Source organism: Dunckerocampus dactyliophorus, chromosome 11 (assembly GCF_027744805.1).
Source record: "Dunckerocampus dactyliophorus isolate RoL2022-P2 chromosome 11, RoL_Ddac_1.1, whole genome shotgun sequence".
Lineage (NCBI taxonomy): Eukaryota > Metazoa > Chordata > Actinopteri > Syngnathiformes > Syngnathidae > Dunckerocampus > Dunckerocampus dactyliophorus.
Genome location: NC_072829.1, coordinates 17,178,079 through 17,197,001, shown reverse-complemented (window position 1 = coordinate 17,197,001; position 18,923 = coordinate 17,178,079). Strand labels below are relative to the sequence as shown.

The 18,923-nt window shown below is 40.0% G+C and overlaps 2 protein-coding genes across 3 annotated transcripts in view; both read left to right on the top strand.

Moving 5' to 3' along the window:
* The first annotated feature begins 314 nt into the window (after positions 1-314).
* Positions 315-13,529, top strand: rab33a (RAB33A, member RAS oncogene family). The gene is made up of 4 exons (XM_054792922.1): positions 315-783; positions 5,146-5,286; positions 7,090-7,170; positions 7,259-13,529. Exons 1-4 carry the CDS (start codon positions 424-426, stop codon positions 7,481-7,483), a joined length of 807 nt encoding a protein of 268 aa, XP_054648897.1. The 5' UTR covers positions 315-423; the 3' UTR covers positions 7,484-13,529.
* Positions 13,530-15,431: 1,902 nt separating this feature from the next.
* Positions 15,432-18,923, top strand: part of fmr1 (fragile X messenger ribonucleoprotein 1) — a 28,973-nt gene continuing 25,481 nt past the window's right edge. For both annotated transcript variants that reach the window (XM_054792218.1, XM_054792217.1), the window contains exon 1: positions 15,432-15,809. In XM_054792218.1, coding sequence (XP_054648193.1) covers positions 15,759-15,809 — 51 coding nt within the window. In that variant the 5' untranslated portion in view covers positions 15,432-15,758. The remainder of the gene's footprint in view (positions 15,810-18,923) is intronic.

Genomic DNA, 18,923 nt, shown 5'->3' with positions numbered 1-18,923 from the left:
GAAGTGACTTTAAAAATAGTTGCCTTATAGGATAATTAATCTCATTAGTGTTCTCGACATACGTGCTCTCACACTGTTTTGCAAAATCTACAAACAAAATTGAAACATTATTTATATATAAGTCTTTATCTTAAATTACTTTACAATAAATGCAATTTCAGATATAAAATACTTCAAATGAACAAAAACGTTGACGCATTGTTAGTTAAGGTTAGTTCATGTAGTTTAACAACGTGTGTGTGTTAATTAGTTGAGATAATGTCGATGCTCGTACGTTTTTAAATGTTCAGGTCGAGATCATCTCGGTCATATCGCATATCAAGTCTCCTCCTTCTTTCCTCCGCTCCCCTCCCTTCGCTCCATCCATCCATTCGCCTCTCCACTCACACGCATTCCCAATTTTGCATCGCCTCCTCCGGCACAATGACCAACGATTCCCCGGAGGAGGAGAGCCGAGGAAAGAGGACAACGCGGCCGAGCCGAGCAGACGACAATGTCACCATCCTGACATCATCCATGGATGTCTACAGAAGCCGGAGCCGAGCCAGCAGCAGCAACGACGCCGGCGCCAGCTTCACGTCCTCCGCCGATCTGAGCACGTCCTCCCTGGAACTGAGCATCCAGACGAGGATATTTAAGATAATCGTCATCGGGGACTCCAATGTGGGGAAGACGTGTCTCACCTTCCGCTTCACCGGGGGGAGCTTTCCGGATAAAACCGAAGCTACCATCGGTGTGGACTTTAGGGAGAAGGCGGTGGAGATAGAGGGAGAGACTATCAAGGTATGGAAGTGTGTGTGGATGTGGATCAGCGATGTTTCCTTGCTCCCACCCCCTTCACATCCTGGTTCTTGTTGATCTACTCTCAGAGGATGCAGGCCTTGGCTTTCTTTAACATCTCACACACGCCACACACACCAGCTATTCTCAAAATACACTGGAATCAGACATTGATGGAAACATTCACCAGTCTTTGTCTGACAATGATTTTCTTCCATGCTCAAATTGGCATATAAGTGTTATTTTATGTATTTGTTTATTTTATTGTCCAAACATTCAAAAGGTACACATCAACGCAGTATTTTAAGTAAAATTGTGTTATTTTTATTTTCCTATTTGCCTCAACTAATAACAATAAAAGCAAAATGTGCTCACATTTTCAGAAAATTCCAGTTTAAAAAAATGAATACAGTTCATTTTGTCATTTTTTTCAAAGCAAATGGTAACCTGTGCTTGCTGTATTACATACACATGATCCTGCACATAATACCAGACCAAACACTTAATGAACTTGAGGCCAAATATCATATCTTAAGAGTATTTACTGCTGGTATAAATTTGTACGTACATTCCTATTCAGTCTTGTGGATGATGATGTTACACCACGTTGTTGTCCACTATGCCTCCCCCCATGCAGCTGGCCAGCAAGTATGGATGCAACAAAGCCACACGTGCATAATATGCTCCCCTTCCCCCATTTCAGTCTCAGCTGACAAGCCTATCCTCTCTGCAACCACCAGAAAGCCCAAAATGCTGACTCATTAAAACACACTCACTGTTAGGTCTATTAGGTCAGCGTGTGTGAATCATTGAAAAAGTATATGATGGACGTACGTACGAGAACTTGTGTGACTCTTCCAGGCTTCTTAAAAAAAGGTATCCCTTTCCAGTGGATATTCACGATTCAGGATTCACGGCCCTGCAAATTTGTGCATTTTTGGTCCAAAAAATAATTTTACAATCTTTTTCTCAGAAAATAATCCTTTTTTCTGCAGAAAGCAGATCTCATTCACCCTAAATAGGTAATAATTTTGTGGGACTTTGTGGGCTGGCTATTGTGGGGCCGGTCTTGGTTCTGCCCGCCCCCATGGAGCCGGTGGCTCTCTGGTGGTGGGGGCTTGGTCTGGCTGTGTGGGGCGGTGCTTGCACGTTGTGCACGCAATTACACGTTCACACATTCGCACACATTTATGCACGTATATATACATGCAGACATGCACACATAGACACCTACAGAGATACCTGTACACGTGTACGTATACACACTCACAGTACATAAGTACTTCCCCACATAACTCGCTGATTTATCCGTCGTGTTATCATGTTGGTTTTATTACAGTGATGGTGATGTCGGCAATGAGATTATAATTATTACAGTTGTGGCCATTTAGTGTCATTCTGTTGGTTAATATTTCAATTCCTATTATTACCAACAATAAGTATGACTGTTTCAATTCAGTATTATCACTGTGGCTGTTGATATTATTTTGTCCTCTCCATCATGCTCTTTATGGCCGTCATAGACATTTGCTGATGTTGTCCTGTTTGTTTCTGTTGTTTTGTTATTGTTGTTGCAATTGTTGTGGTTGCTGTTGTTCTTGTCTCTCTCTGTATTGTCCCCGCACTTCCCCCTGTTTTCTTTTCTCTTCTTTTCTATCTCCTGCTCCGGTTCGGCCGCTCCCAATTTGCAGAACAACAAAAGATCAAATAAATTCAAATAAAATCTATATAACAGGGGAAGAGTATCTTACACTTTTCCCTGGGAAAATCTGTTTAGCATGTGAGGGCATTTAGATCAACAATACTATCTGCCCTAATGGCTGGACAGGACAAAAAAAACAAAAAAACAAATTCGCTATATTACTGTAGCGTAATAGATATTTAACGGTATTCTGTGACAGATGAAGAAGAAGATACAAATAAAATACATTTTTGATGCTGCATAGGCTATAAAAAGCAGCCGATTAAAAATAGATGTAGCAGAGTGAGGAGGGTCATAAAAAGGGTCATGTCTATTTGTTGCCTTCTGACAAGGTTGAATTCTGATGCTTGAACAATGTTTTTTCGTATTATTTTTATTTTAACTTGCTAAGCCATACATGACAAACAAACACAATGATAAAAAACTGAAAAACAGAATCATACTTGCTCTAAATGATAACCAGTCATACTAATTTTAATGTAATGTATTCTATGCCAGATCATTGTCCTCCATCCCACATTATAGTGGTGTTCAACGAAGTACAAGGTTTGATGTTCTGTTTTCATCCTCTGATAAAAAAAAAACAAACAAACAGAATTTGGCCTTTCAAACGGTAATATAAGATAAATTGGCAATGTTTTTATTTATTCATAACAGGTGAGTGCCATGAGATATCCCTTGTGACAAACAAAGCACCTATCTTGTTCAAAGGGAGAAAGAACAATCACTTTCTCTTTGCCCACTTGATAAATCTCGGAAACCATTATGTGTAGTAGTTTTTTTTCATTTCTATCAGCTCTCAAAGAACATTGACAAAAGCAAAAGACCCTGTGTTTACCAAATGAGAGTCTGCGATACATAGTTTCTGATATCTTTTCATGGGACAGCACTGAAAAAAATGACACTTTACTACAATGTAAAGTAGTGTACAGCTTGGATAACAATGTAAATATGCTGTCACCTGAAAATAACACACAACCATTAATGTCTAAATCATTGGCAACAAAAGTGAGGACAACTCAAGTGAAAACAGATCCAATACAATATTTGCAGAAATGTGAGGGGTGTAATCACTTTTGTGAGGTATTGTATAGTTAACTTTAATATATTAAATCAGAGATACAGAATCAATTTCTCTCCTGTCGGTGTTGACACTGTTGCTATCTTCGGTGTTGATTGTAAAAGTAACACTGTCAAACATTGCACTATGTTGAGAGGCTTCACAGGATGCACAGTGCTGTGAAAAAGTGTTTGACCCCTTCCTGATGTCTTATTTTTTGCATGTTTGTCACACTTAAATGATTCAGATCATCAAATTTAAATATTACAATGACAACACAACTGAACTTTAAATGCAGTTTTTTAAATGACACTTTTTATTGTTAAAGGGAGAAAAATAAACCAAACCTACATGGCCTTGTGTGAAAAAGTGATTTCCCCCCGCTGTAAAAACATAACTTAACTGAGATTAATTGAGATCTATCAGTCTGGAAAAGGTTATAAAGACATTTCTAAAGCTTTGGGGCTCCAGTGAACCACAGGGAGAGCCATTATCCACCATAAGCAAGTCAGTGGGCAAAAACGGCCTGCATGGCAGAGTTCCAAGACGAAAACCACTCCTGAACAAAAAGAACATTAAGGCCCATCTCAATTTTGCCAAAAAACATCTTAGTGATCCCCAAGACCTTTGGGAAAATACTCTGTGGTATGACAAGACAAAAGTTTAACTTTTTGGAAGGTGTGTGTCCCATTACATCTGGCGCCACATCGCCACATCATAAAAAAGAAAAAAAAAACCTCTGTTCACCACTGTTCCATGTTTTCGCCATTTGTGGATAATGGCTCCCCTTGTAATTCACTGGAGTCCCAAAGCTTTAGAAATGTCTTTATAACCTTTTCCAGACTGGTAGATCTCAGTTAATCTCAGTTAAATTATGTTTTTATTGGGGGGAAATCACTTTTTCCACACAGGGCCATGTAGGGTTGGATTTTTTTTTCTCCCTTAAAAAAAAAGTTTCATTTAAAAAACCTAATTTTGTGCTCAGTTGTGATGTCATTGACTAATATTTAAATTTGTTTGATGATCTGAAACATTTAAGTGTGACAAACATGCAAAAAAAAAAAAAAATCAGGAAGGGGGAAAACACTTTTTCACAGCACTGTATCAGGACCGTACTCAAGCCATGGCAGTTACCGTTCAAATAACGGGTTTTATGTTTGCTTGTGATCATCCAAAGAGCTACTGGAGGTTTGAATTTAGTTAGAGCATGTACTGTAAGACATGTTGTATGTGGTACACTGGATTGCTACCGTCTGTCGACAAGTTCATTTGAAATGACTTTGTTATTGGAAGCTTTCTAATGAATAACCTGATGCCACAAATACAGCATCATGAAGAACTGGGCAGTGGCTGTTAGAATATACTGGGGTGGTCATAAAGAATGAGTTGTACTCATATTAATCTGTTTTTCTTTAATTGGCTACCCTTCTTCGTAAAAATTCTTTTTTAGCCAGAACTTAGACAAAATCTGCCAGGATTATCTGTTACTCTATGCCATCCCAAATTGGTATATTTCATAAAGTATTTTAAATGAATATACTATGAATCACACACATATTTAATATATGAAGTCTTTAAACACATACCTTCTTCTCTTCTTCAGGTACAAGTATGGGACACGGCAGGCCAGGAGCGATTTCGAAAATCCATGGTGGAACACTACTACCGGAATGTCCATGCAGTCGTATTTGTTTATGATGTCACCAAAATGGCTTCCTTCCGCAACCTGCAAACATGGATAGAGGTGAGTATAACAAGTCAATACTGTTATAACGGATACTCGTTTTAGACGAGTATCTGTTACACCAAAACCTGATTATTGGATAATGTAGTAGACTACCCGGGTCATTGAGAGGTCAAGAAGTAAACTTCCCTTCTTTAATCAAATAGTCAGCTAGCTAATTCTGCAGAGCAAACCTTTTTAATGAAGAAGATGGTGAAAAGACCGAAAGACACGGAGTACAGTGCAAAATCATACGGCACCATAGTCGCATTAAAGGTAAGAAGTGTTTTATTTAATATTGGATAGCTTCAGTATAACAATGTTATTAAAAAGAATACATTCAGAGTCTTATTATATTCTAAAATTGTTGGTCTTACTTAAAAATGCATGCCTTTAGTTGTATTCAATGTAAAAAAAAATATTATATGGCTCTCACTGAAATTTATTTTAAACACCAACACTGAACTAACAGTGGCGTTATCACATGGATGTATTGTGAATTGTATCGTATGGTGAGGTACCCTGAGATTCCCAGCCCTACTCCCAATACTTGATGCGGCCCAGCCTCACCCAGACTCTACCTCCACTGGCCCCCAGTGAAATTGAGTTTGAGACCTCTGCTCTAGTGGCTTAGTGGCTATTTCTCTCCATAGAAATCCTTTTAGATCCTTTTACATACTGTATGTGTATATATGATATACAGTATATATATATCCATCTATCCATTTTCTATGCCGCTTCTCCTCATTAGGGTCTCTGGGGTATGCTGGAGCCTATCCCAGTTGACTTTGGGCGACAGGCGGGGTACACCCTGGACTGGTCGCCAGCCAATCGCAGGGCACGTATAGACAAACAACCATTCACACTCACATTCATACCTATGGACAATTTAGAGTCACCAATTAACCTAACATGCAAACTCCACACAGAAATGGCCAAGGGACAATCAAACCCAGGTCTTCCCGATTTCCACACTGTGACTGCTAACCACTAGACTACCGTGCGGCCCCGTTATTGTAGTATCTCAAACATAATGTGGGTCAATCGTGCATGGCATTAAAAAAAGATCGTCATAAGCCTATCATCCATCATCACTGACATTTGTCACTTGATTGATATGTTCATGCCAGTCTGACATGCATCTGCCATATATCTTTTTTTTTTTTTTTAACGATACCATCTGGCCCTCACAGTGTCTGTCGATAAAAAATCTTGCCCTTGGACAAATGTAATTGAGTATCCTTGTTCCAAACCTTCTACCAGTCTCTGTTTACCCAATATTATTCTCACTTTCCCTTTTAGAAAATGGTAACCTTGTACATGTGCAAGTGAGTCACAGAGAAAGGGATATAGGATTAATTAAACTATGCTTCTTCCTACTCCTATTAACATGTTGAATTGTGCAATTGTAAATATGTGATGCACTTAAATGTAATATACTAGTAGTTAAACATATTCAAAATAAAGTAAGCCATAACGATCTTGACCGTACATCAGACTTTTGGTAATGTGGTAGCCAGTGTTGCAATGGGGGTAAAGTGAGCAAGAGGGTTCTGGGTTCAAATCTCGACTTAGAGATTTCTGTTTGAAGTTTGCATGTTTTGAGGTCTGTCATGTCTTGACTTGAATCCCCTTCCTTTCCTCAGTTGTAAAAATAAGAGTAAACCGACTCAGGCTGTGCTCTAAATCTTGAGCCATGGGTTTTTTTTGGACCGAAGCATGTCACCTGGGAATTATTTTAATTTGTGAAAAAATTTCATATAGGTCTCCTTTAATAAATATATTTTTGTTTCACTGAATCCAGTGTGTTCTATTTTATTACAGGAGTGTAATGGTCATAGGGTCTCTGCATCAGTACCGCGAGTCCTAGTGGGGAACAAGTGTGACCTAGTGGAACAAATACAGGTCAGTAGACATAAGCAGCACGAACAACTGAGGGTATTTCCAGGTACAATGCATCATAGCTAGTCATAATAATAAAAAAACTTCACAGGTGCCCTCCAACATGGCATTGAAGTTTGCAGACTCCCACAACATGCTGCTGTTTGAGACATCTGCAAAGGACCCAAGGGAGAGCCAGAATGTGGACTCAATCTTCATGTCACTGGCCTGTCGCCTGAAGGCCCAAAAGTCCCTGCTCTACAGAGACGTAGAGAGAGAGGACGGGAGAGTGCGGCTCACACAAGAGACTGAGACAAAGAGCAATTGTCTTTGTTGAAAAAGGGAATTGGTCGGAGTGATGGAAGGGAATACTGTACAGAATAACAACAGTTAAAGTCAAGGAAGGGGAGGAGAAAGATAATGGGGAAAAAACAAGATCAAGGTGATGCTTATAACTGAAACTGGAGGCAATGTTTCTTTTTACACAAGAGGAAGTGATGAAACATGCTCTGGACATATTCTTTAGCATGAGGAAAGTTGATCAAATACAAGGATGGAATGAAGGATAGATGCAATTGAAAGTCTTACATGAATTCATGCATACGGACAGTATATGTATATTCTGCGCACACAGGCAACACACTGGCAACATACAGTGGAACCTTGGTTAGCGTCATTAATTCCAAGTCCGACACAAACCGAAATGGACACTAACCGAATACATTTTTCACATAAGAAATAATGTAAATGGAATTCATGCGTTACAAAAGCCAGCAACGCAACGCAAAACCTGTTTTTACAGTTTTACAACTATAGTTAGACATGCAGAAAACAGTTTGAAATGCATATGAATAAATATAATTGATTAATGAAAACGATAAATGAACATTTAAGGTTACTTTTACCTTCATTGAAGATGTCATTCTTGACTGTTCCCAAAGACACGACGTGGCAGCGAGACACCACACCTTCCTGTTTTGTCATGAGTTATTCATTGAAATAAAAATAGTGTTTCTTACCTCAATAACCCCACAAAAACAAAATGGCGCCTGGAAGTCAGCTGCATCACCCATCTGTGATGTCATCAGCGGCTGACTCTCAAAAATGTTAATGTTGTCATGCATAAAACAATTCTAAATGCATATAAATGGCGAATGAAAGGGATAAATGAACATTTAACGTTATTTTTACCTGCATTCAAGATATAACTGTTCCCAAGACACGACGTGGCAGCGAGACACCACAGGGACACCATCTTCCTGTTTTGTTATTTTTTTAATTAAATAGTGACTATGTTTACATGCAGTCAATATTCGGGTTAAGGTCAATATTCCAGTTTCTGAAACATTCGTAATAACCCGTTTACATGCGTGACGTGAAAAAAAAAGACCCCGCACGGACAATGTTTCGACACACGGTAAATGTCATGACGCAATGCACGTCATTTCCGCTTCTTCTTTTTGTATCCATAAACAACAACACCGGCATGGTGGATAATTAACGCCTTGTTGATTGACTGATTCCTTTTGATCGGGATATCCCGATAGGCGTATACATGACCCGATTTTCGGGTTAGGGGGTAATATTTGGGTTTTTAAAAACATGAGCATATTCCGTTTTTCAAAAGGGTTATTGGTGTGGTTTACATGGTCTACATAGCCGTGCCCAACCGGGTTATTGCTAATATTCCGGTCATGATAGGGTTATTTGACTGCATGTAAATGTACTCACCTCAATAATGGGCGCCACACACAGGAGGCGACAAACAACAGCGATTGGTGAAACTCATTGCCAACGCATAGCAAATCCCGCACACGGGAGGCGACAAGCGGCTGTGGCCAGCTACACCGGTGAGTGCGCTCACATCCAGAGTGAATTATGAGTCTCCCACGGTTTTGATTGGCTGTAAGATGAAATGAGGGGTGCCAAAGTTCAGAGGAGGAAAAGCGGCCGGTGTTGATCAAGTACTCGCTTTGCTCATACTTGCTCATACCAGACCTTGCTAGTATTGAAGATGAACTTACATAAATGTCCGTGTAAATTTATGCAAACTTACAGTACTTGATATGAATATACTTGATATTAATTTAACATGCACAAATTTCGCTTGTCGCTGGACGGTGACTCACGATAATCGCCCTGTCGCGCAGGTTCCATTGAAAATGAGTGGACTAGAGGTGACGTCGCCTCCCGTGTGTGGTGCCCATAACCCCACAAAAACTAGCTTGCTAATAGGATGCTAACAAGGAAGGATGTGTTCAGATAAAAAATACATTAAGAATACAGTTTGACTCATGCAGGCAGTGTATTAAAAACACAGCACTCGCAATATTGTAAACTAAGCGGAGAATGCACGCAAATCGAAACAAAATTGTGGTGTAAATTTTTTACGTTAACCAAAAAAACATACTGACGTAGGCGGATCCACTGTACGTATTGGTAATTCATAACAATGGTCTTGATAAAAAGCCATTAACACAACTCATTTGTCTTGAACCCAAAGTGTTTTAACCATGAAGGGTCATTCACTTTGATCAGTATTTCACATGTTATTCATATACTCTTGCCTTAAATATGCACATTTAATCATTATTTTAGTGATCTCATCTGGGGAAAGAAGCATTGAAGTTTCAGTATTGACTTGCGTAAAATCACTGTGAACTCACTACAGAGGAAACAAAACATATCTACAACACACCCCATGGAAAACCACAAGAACCACCACAACCAGGAAGAAACCATCTTGATAGCAGTCCATCAGACAAGGAGTCTGTTATTAATTTTGAAGCATTAAAGACCAGGGAAAATGCATTTTCCTGTTTTGCAAATAAATGTTATGGAAACATATCCTTTCAGTGCTTTCCCCCTGACATCGTGGCTTCTCCAGCTTTGTATCCAATTGCAAGAACCCTCAGTGTCAGCCATAATCCATATTCTGTACTAACATTTGTTTGTCAACTGTTTTACTTAAACTGTGAGTATGCTGAGAAACTGAGACTGCTGTAGACAAGACAATGGAAATGATTATCACTATACAGTCAACAGACACATCATGTGCCGAGCATACCTTAATGAAGCCTACTTCTGAACAGTGCTTTGGTAGGATACATATGAGAGATGTGCGAATCGGGACTCAGGTACTTTCTCCATTAACTCGTTCACTTACTGCTACCGCTACCTAACTTAAAAAAGGAAACCAGTTATCATGTCACTAAGTGTGCAGCTGCTACTATAATAGCATTTGTATAAATGTGTTTGTGACGACATGACTTGAGTGAATGACCCGATTCACCTCAGTGAGTGACTCAAGAACTTTTGTCAGTAAAAGGAATCGAGTTTCCCAGTTAGCCTAATACTAAATAAAATCGATGAGTGAACATTTGTGTCGTTGCTCCAAGCTGACAGTCTGCTGGCCTCAGTCATTTCTTACGTTGTGTACACAAGAGAGAGACTTGGAGAGAACTGACTTCTGCCACTAGTCTATTAAATTCATGTCTGCAAAATCACTGGAAACGCGGTTTATGGATACAAATCTGAAATACATGCAATCTAATGAACTTAGTGAACAAAAAAATGACTGTGAAAATACAGCTTCCTATGGTAATGCTTTGTTGCGCTTCAGTTTTAAACATGCTTACAGACAATGGAATAAAACGTCATTCATTGTAAAAGTAACTCGACTTCGGGTGGCGTGAACTCCATGGAATTCAGAGCATAATGATAACTTAATGACTATTTCACAATTATTTCCTTTTTTAAAATGTATTATGGGTGAATGCATCCTGGACACGATGGAGGTGTGTCATTTAATTAAACATATTCATTACATACAACCTGTTGATTTTATTTGCTGCTTAAGTGACAGACAGATTCTCTTGATAAAAGTTTCCTGTAATTAAATTGACCTAAGCTGGATAAAAAAAGTTTAACCTATTGTCTGGTGTCAAATAAATAATTGGTACACAATACACTTACACGTCAGTCTAAATGGTGTTTTTATTTCCTTCTAACAAGGTAAAGGTATGGTTTTACACATTTCAAATAATTCCAAATTTAAAGATACAATTTTGGTCAGAAGTTGACATACACTCATCATGGGCTTGAATCTTTTATTAATTAGGAGTTCATAGTGATTATTTGTACATCTCTTTTATCCAGGATCGCATGATATTAATTTTGGATTTCCTTTAAATTAACACAGGGACAAAACTGTGACGACTTTATGTAAATATACCCTCTCCTATCTTTTTTTTTCCTAAATTTGTTATGGATTCTTAATTTTAAAAGGGATACCTTCAAAATGATTTTTGTTCTTTGTATGCAGATTATTTGTTTTATTTCTCCTTACGTTATGAATGAATATTACAGTCACACCAAACAGGAAACCAAATAATACTAGTCCAAGAATAAATCATAATATTAAATAAAAAATGCATAATAATAATACAATGCACACAAGAAGTACTGATGAAGATCCCATTACAGTATATCAGGGGTCGCCAACCCACACCGATGTCGATCCACTAGTCGATGGACTTTGGGACTTTGCCAGTCGATCGTGAGAATATTAGAAAAAGAAAATCTTATAACATCAGTGGCTTCCCTTCCCGGAGAGCGATCAATAGGCACGCATTTAGTCCACTAAACACGCCCATACACTTTATCGGGCAGCAACCTGCAAGCCTCAGCCAGGAGCCCGGTCCCCAAAACCCGGCCGGAGGTACCAGTGCAGACACAGCGGCAAAAAGCGGCAAAAAGGTTGAGCGAGCAGCTTGCAGAGGTTGGGAGAGAGGGAGAGATGGAGTGACAGCGCAGAGATGTGCACACAACATTAATTATTACACATTAATATGGCTCAAAATCTGCCTTTGCTGCCTCAACGTTAAGGCACAAATATAACTCTGTAGACGTGCACCTCCAAAAGAAATCTTTGCATGCCAGCGACGCGGTTCGTTAGGGTTGACTGTTGTAATATTGACCAGCCCCTCTCTCCTCAACCACCATCGCTTGCCCACGACAACAAGCCAAATAGAATTGTGGTTTGCCCATGGAGCCGACCCTGACAAAGAGTCACAAAATTAGGGGTGCCCAAAGTGTGGCTCATTTGTCATTGCATCACTGCAGAAACAAAATAACCCCCCCAAAAAACTGCAAAAATGGTAAAAAAAAAAAATACGAAGAGAGGCACAATGAGATAAAGCTGAAATGTTGATGCCAACAATATGTATCATATGACAGTATTATAAATATGACTCACTTTACTTTACTTACTTTATTTCTTACTAAATAAATAAGCAAACAAAAAATGCTAATTAATTTTTCTCGACATATATATGTATATATATTTTTGGTTGGTGACCATCCCGCCATCCATCTTCTATGCCGCTTATCCTCACTAGCGTGGTGGGGGTATGCTGGCGCCTGAAAACATTTCTGTGCCCCCGTGGGGGCATGACAGAAAACAACTGAGAACCTCTGACTTAGTGTAATGATGAATCCTGGTGCACTGGTGTATTATTGTTCCTGTGTGAATTGCAGATAAAAAAAAAAATACTGTCCTCAAAGTACTCAAACATATGTAATCCTTGGACATGAAATGTTCCCTATGTATTTGACATGATTGAATTTACAGTAAGTCTGTTTTGGCTGTTTATACAATATGGATGTAATGATACAGTATTTACCGCACCAACCTTCTCAACGCAGGAGTTGCACGTCTATTTATTTTGTATCTTTTTTCCCCCCATATGTATTTCATTTCAACATCACGTGCCAATGTTGTACAACTTTCTTTTCTTTTGCTCTCTTAACACTCCGTGCCTCTGCTTATTGTTTCAGTGAATGCTTTCTTTGCCTTCCACAGTTCCCACTGTTGGATTACTTGTTTTTTTCCCTTTCCAAACATGTGCTTTGTGCCGTTTTTTCTTTTCTCTTTGGCAGATTGTGTGTCCATTAATGGATTGTGCAGATGAGCAATGCTGACTACTGGGAGGATGAGACCATTGGAGACATGAGGGGAAATATCTCATCAGTAAACTGTTTTGTTACAAAAAAAAAGACCCAGTTGCAACTTTTCAGACTTATGGATATGTTTAAAATATGTTTAAAATTGTACTGTTGTACTTGGAAATGTTGTACCACTCACAAACACACTTGGTTTACCAGAGAATAAGAAGACGTAGCAGGAGGGATTGATGTTGCCAACTTAGCGACTTTATCACTATTGTGGCAGGCTTGAGACACATGAACTGGTCTGACAAAAACGTCAAGTTGGTTAAGGACAATTCTAGCGACTTTGGAGACTGACATGAAAGCATGTGTTACTCTTCTCAACGAGCAGCGGATCCTGCTGTGGGCCCCTCCCCCATCTGACATAAAAAAACAATTAAAAAAAGAAGTACCTGAAGAAAGTTTGTATTTCTAAACATATTTACAGTATTTTGCTTTTCATGTTTTTTTTGCTAACTTTTTATCTCTCACAGTGATGCACACATGCGTCATTGCTAATTATGCAAACTGGATGATGACCTTGCCTAAAATATCCTGGTCCTCCCCCGGGGTGCAGGCGAAGCTTTGCTGGAGGTGAGAGTTGAAGACTCGATGAACAGGAGACTCTGCCAGACGTTCCCAGTACACCTTCACTACACGTTTGGGTCTCCCAGGTCTGTCCGGCATCCTCCCGCGCCATCTAATCCAACTCATCACCAGGTGGTGATCAGTTTACAGCTCATCCCCTTTCTTCAACCGTGTGTCCAGAACATGCTGACGCGGGTCTGATGACTACAAAGTCGATCATAGACCTGTAGCCTCAGGTATTCTGGTGCCAAGTGCACTTGTGGACATCCTTATGTTCGAACATGGTGTTTATTATGGACAATTTGTGGTTCGCACAGAAGTCCAATATCATTACACCCTACGGGTTCAGATCGGGGAGGCCGTTCCTCCCTGTCACACCCCTCCAGGTCACACTGTCATTGCCCACATGGGCATTCCAGTCTTCCGGAGTCATTAGCTGGGGTGCTCACTTGCACCCCTCTGATACAGTAGACTCCAAGAAGGGTGGGTACTCTGAACTACCGTTTGGCGCGTACGCACAACAACAGTCAGGACTCTTTCTCTAAACCGAAGCGTACGGAAGTGACCTTCTAGTTCACCGGGTATGACTCCAACACAGAGGCACCGAGCCGGGAGGTTATTAAGAAGCCCACACTAGCCTGCTTCTCCCCTGCAGCAACTACAGAAAACAACATCCAGCCCCTCTCCAGGAGTTTAGTTCCAGAAACCAAACTGTGGTTCGAGGTGACTCCGACTATCTTTAGTCGGAATGTCTCAACCTCTCGCAAAAGCTCAGGCTCCTTCCCCACCAGAGAAGTGACATTCCATGTCCCAAGAACCATATTTGCTCACCAAAGACCTGGTCACGCAGGCGCCCGCCCTCGACCGCCACCCAAAGCACATTGCACCGGACCCTTATGCTTGCCTCTGCAGATGGTGAGTCTAGGCGTGTGGCTTCTTCGGGTTGGGCCCGTCCGGGCCCCACGGGTGAAGGACCGACATCCAGGTGCTTGCCTGCGAGCCCCTTTCCTGGGACTGGCTCCAGGGTGAGGCCCGTCACCAACGTAACTCCCAGGATCAATCGGACACTTAAACCCCTCCACCACAAGAAAGTGGTGATTCTTGACATTTATTGAGTATTTTATGAAAAGAAACTTATAATAGTGCTCCACTGGGATCGTACCATTTTAAAAGCCACTGACACCACATAAATATACCAGACAAAGACATGAAGTATCGGAAACATGGCTAGATATTCCAAACTGTGGTTAAATAATGTTGTCCTTCAGGGTCTGTGTCATATTCAATACAGAGAATGCAAAGAAGCTGTGAATCTTTAACAGGAGGGGGGTTACCTGCTGGAAAAAGTGGTAGCTATCCTAGGTCCTGAACCCCCAACTGGGGGTCTTTTTTCCCATTATGGAATGCGCTTGAGGAAATTTTCACAAACATCTTTTTTTATGTTTGCTACTTTTTCTAGTTTTCTGCACACGCACATACACACACAAATAAAAACGTCTAGAAAATTTGCATCATTTCAAAATGTTGCAGGGCCTGAACGTGATGATTAAGACTTCTACAATCCAAAATTAATTATGTATAAAATATTGACACACGTTCTTTATAAATATTTGGGTGGATCAGGTACTGCTGTGTGTAACCTGTGGATAGCAGCAGCAGGCTGCGATGAATGTGAGCAGCCTCGGAGGCGAGTAGAGGAAGAACGTGGAGACGTCACATAGATGCAAGCAGCCGTAGCTGCCTCACCGCTAATCACACATTACCTCCAAGCTAACCCTTCCGTGCTCTACATGGTTCGCCTTTGATACATCATCGCAAATCCGAATTGGCACACTCGCATTCCACAAAAATAGAGATTTAACGACATTGCGGCACGGGGAATATTTTTTTTTACCGTCTCAAATATCCATTAGTTCCCCTCCTCTTGCATCCAAGAACTGTCTGACTTGGCTAGCGTCAGGCTAGCCAGCTAGCTAGCTAGCTACTCGTATCGCTAACGGTGGTTAGCTAGCTAGCGAGCTGTGGTAACTTGCGTCATGGACGAACTGCTAGTGGAAGTGAGGGGGACAAGTGGCGCCTTTTATAAGGTAAGTTGGCGATTTTGCAATGGGCCTTTCTATACGTATGTACTTCTAATTAGCTGGGGTGGAATGTCCCCGTCGGACTAGCATTGAGGTACCTGCTCGGTGTCTTCGGGCCTCCGTGCCTCTGCACCCTCCGCCGGCTGGGACAGAAAAGCTGTAAACAAAGCTAATACTGTCTTTGCTGCAAGATATGAACTGACAGCAAAATGCTCTCGCAGTATTAGCAGGATTGTTGATGTTATGTCTTAGGCTGAGCACAATAATTTAATATCAGTGAAGCAGTGGTCAGCTGGTCATTCATTTGTAACGTTACCGTTCAAATAGTTTCTTTTTCTAATTAAACGTTTCATTAAGGGTTAATATACTTATTTGTCCTTTAGATGACATTTACAGAAATTCGTAAGTGTGCCAAGGCGTTTGGTTTAAAGTAGTACTTGTTAATATGGTGACAGCTGTGGAGTAGTAATATGACCAACATACGACAACTGTTTGGAATTCATTCATGTAAGAGCACACAGTTGGATCATTTATTGATCCACATCAATGTTACATCAAGCTGAGTAATTGGAAATATTTGGATAGGTATCCAGTGATTGCAAACAGTACGTTATGATAACTCAAACAATGTCTAGGCGGTGACGTTTTTACATTATTTCCTGTGTGGATGCAATTTATTACCGGCCATCTCAGTGGACACGTTCGCTGATTTCAGATCAGCGAACGTTTGTAAGACATACGTTCCACCTGCAGTAACATTTCCCTTCTCTCTTTAAATACTATTGTTAGCTCACCAGAAACAAAGCTAACAAGCTAAATAGACGACAACTATTGTCACATCACGCGCTTAACTAAGAGCTATAGAATCATGAGCACTGTTTTTATTTGTGGCGGCCTGACAAGTAAGTTTAGCACTACCTGTTCACCCTCACACATAAACGCATAATGTGAATGTAGCTTGTCGTTCCAACTCCGTACAGTAGATGGCAGTATGCATCGTAACTCTGCTTCTTCGTCATATGCACCTGGTCTGCCAGAGAATAAGAAGACGTAGCAGGATGGATTTTTTTTTATTTTTATTTTTTTACTTTTTAGAGAGTCTGACATGGTTATCGCTCTTTTCAATAAGCAGGGGGTTCCGCTGTGGGGCCTCGCCCATTTAAAAGCACTCACAGGCGGCACTGTCTTGTTTGTGACAAAATAACGGCAAAAAGAAGCATCAGAAGAAAGTTCACTTGTAGTTCTGCAAATTTGTTCTGCTTTCCATGATTTTTACCCACTTTTTGTCTCTCCCCCCCAACATTATTTGTCTCTCCAACAGCGTCCAAGCAAAAAACAGCAAATAATTCACAGCCATTTATGCAAATTTGATGATGATTTTCCTAAATAATGATTTTTGTTTACATAACAATGTGAAGTACAGTCGTCCTCGCTACATTACGGTTTCAACATTGCACCTTCTATCACGATTTTTCAAAAATTAATTAATTATTGCTTTTTCGTGGTTGAATATTACTATTATTACTAAAGAAAATTGATATTTAAGCAAATTGTACGTCTTTTTGGCCTAAACTAAGCATTTTGAAGCATAAAAATGGAAGAATGAACAAAAATACAAATATAAAGCATTCAGAAGACGTCAGCTCACGAGAGTTGACTGTTAATTGAGTGCTAGCAGCAGGTTAGCGGTGTAAAGAGTGGCTGTGTGTGTTCTCTGCTGGTTAATAAAGCGATTGCAGTGCATCGTGAGTCTCTGCTTACCCACAAACAGCTGCAGTCGAGTTGTATTCTGCACTGGTCCCTTGGTTTCAGTAACGTCAGGGTTTTCCCCTAGGATTTCTAGAAGCTGTGGTGGTGGGCTGCAAGGGAGGCTGATTGCCGCCGCGGTGTCGTGCAGCTGCTGCGTCGCTGTGGCAGGAAATTTGTTTAAATATTTAAAGTTACTGTAATAATGTCAACATTAGGGTCGTTTTCACACGCTTGAACAACAAATGCATTAGTTAACTTAAAATACCTTTCTCTCTGCCTTTTCTTCCTCTCCTTATCTGTCAAGTGCCAACAGGGCAGACAGGTGATTCTGGTGCATGCTTTTCAAAATGATTTTATGATATTTGACATTGAATTTCAAATTAATTGTGGTCAATATGTAAATAGTAGGCTATACATGTATCTGTATAGCACAGGGGTGCTCACACATACTGTATATAGCATGATATAGCATATATGTCCATTCATACACTGTATTACTTAACATGGTTTTCACAGAACAAAATCCCTGAATGTTACATTGATGAGACAGTAGCCACTGGAGGAGTTATCTTATATTATTTAATTCTAAAATGAATTATTTTCTATTATTATGTCTACCATATTGGGTACAAGTGTAAAGTTGACTATAAGGCTGTTATTTCATGTCTGGAGGGCTGTAATAATGGTAAAAAACGCATTTACAAGGTCATAAAAAGGTTTTATATAAGTACAAATTTATTAAAGGGATAGTTCGGATTTTTTGACATGAAGTTGTATGACATCTCCATCAGCATTGTAGTCCAATAACAGCGAGTTACCCCCCACTTGGTCTCCTAAGTCCAGTTCTGGTCCGATTTCCGTCATGAAGAACGTAGTTCCGCTTAGTTGCTGGGGACAATTAAATCAAGAGTTTGGCTTCTCAAAACAATATGCGTTGAAAAGATGAATACATTTGCATCACAAAAATGCCTTCTCAAAAAAATCAAACCTCACTGCGCACCGTTGCCTGTGCGTTAATGTGTATGTGACGAAGACACTCGCATCTTTTGTTACAAACATGAATTGTATGTATGTATGTGTGTATATACAGGGTCAGGCAAAATGATCTGACACTTTTGTAGGTTAAATAAAAGGCAAATAAAGTAAAGAAACAAGTGTTTTTATTCTCAAAGTTCATATAATTCCATTTTTTTCATGTAATGCCATTCTGTTCCATTATGTTTTAAAAATTAAATCAGTCAAATGGGGGATCCATTATTGTCCACACACTCAACGCAGATCCAGTAGCTCTGAAGTTGGTAACCCATAACAAGATCGTGTTTCAAGCTGGTACGGGATCATAGTCATAGTCTCTCCAACGTGTCCTGGGTC

What these genes read in the sequence shown, in the direction of transcription:
- rab33a (XM_054792922.1), top strand. Translation starts at nt 424, where the DNA reads ATGACCAACGATTCCCCGGAGGAGGAGAGCCGAGGAAAGAGGACAACG. An exon ending in TAGAGGGAGAGACTATCAAG is followed by an intron (nt 784 to 5,145) that starts GTATGGAAGTGT and finishes TCTCTTCTTCAG; the next exon opens with GTACAAGTATGGGACACGGC. An exon ending in ACCTAGTGGAACAAATACAG is followed by an intron (nt 7,171 to 7,258) that starts GTCAGTAGACAT and finishes AAAACTTCACAG; the next exon opens with GTGCCCTCCAACATGGCATT.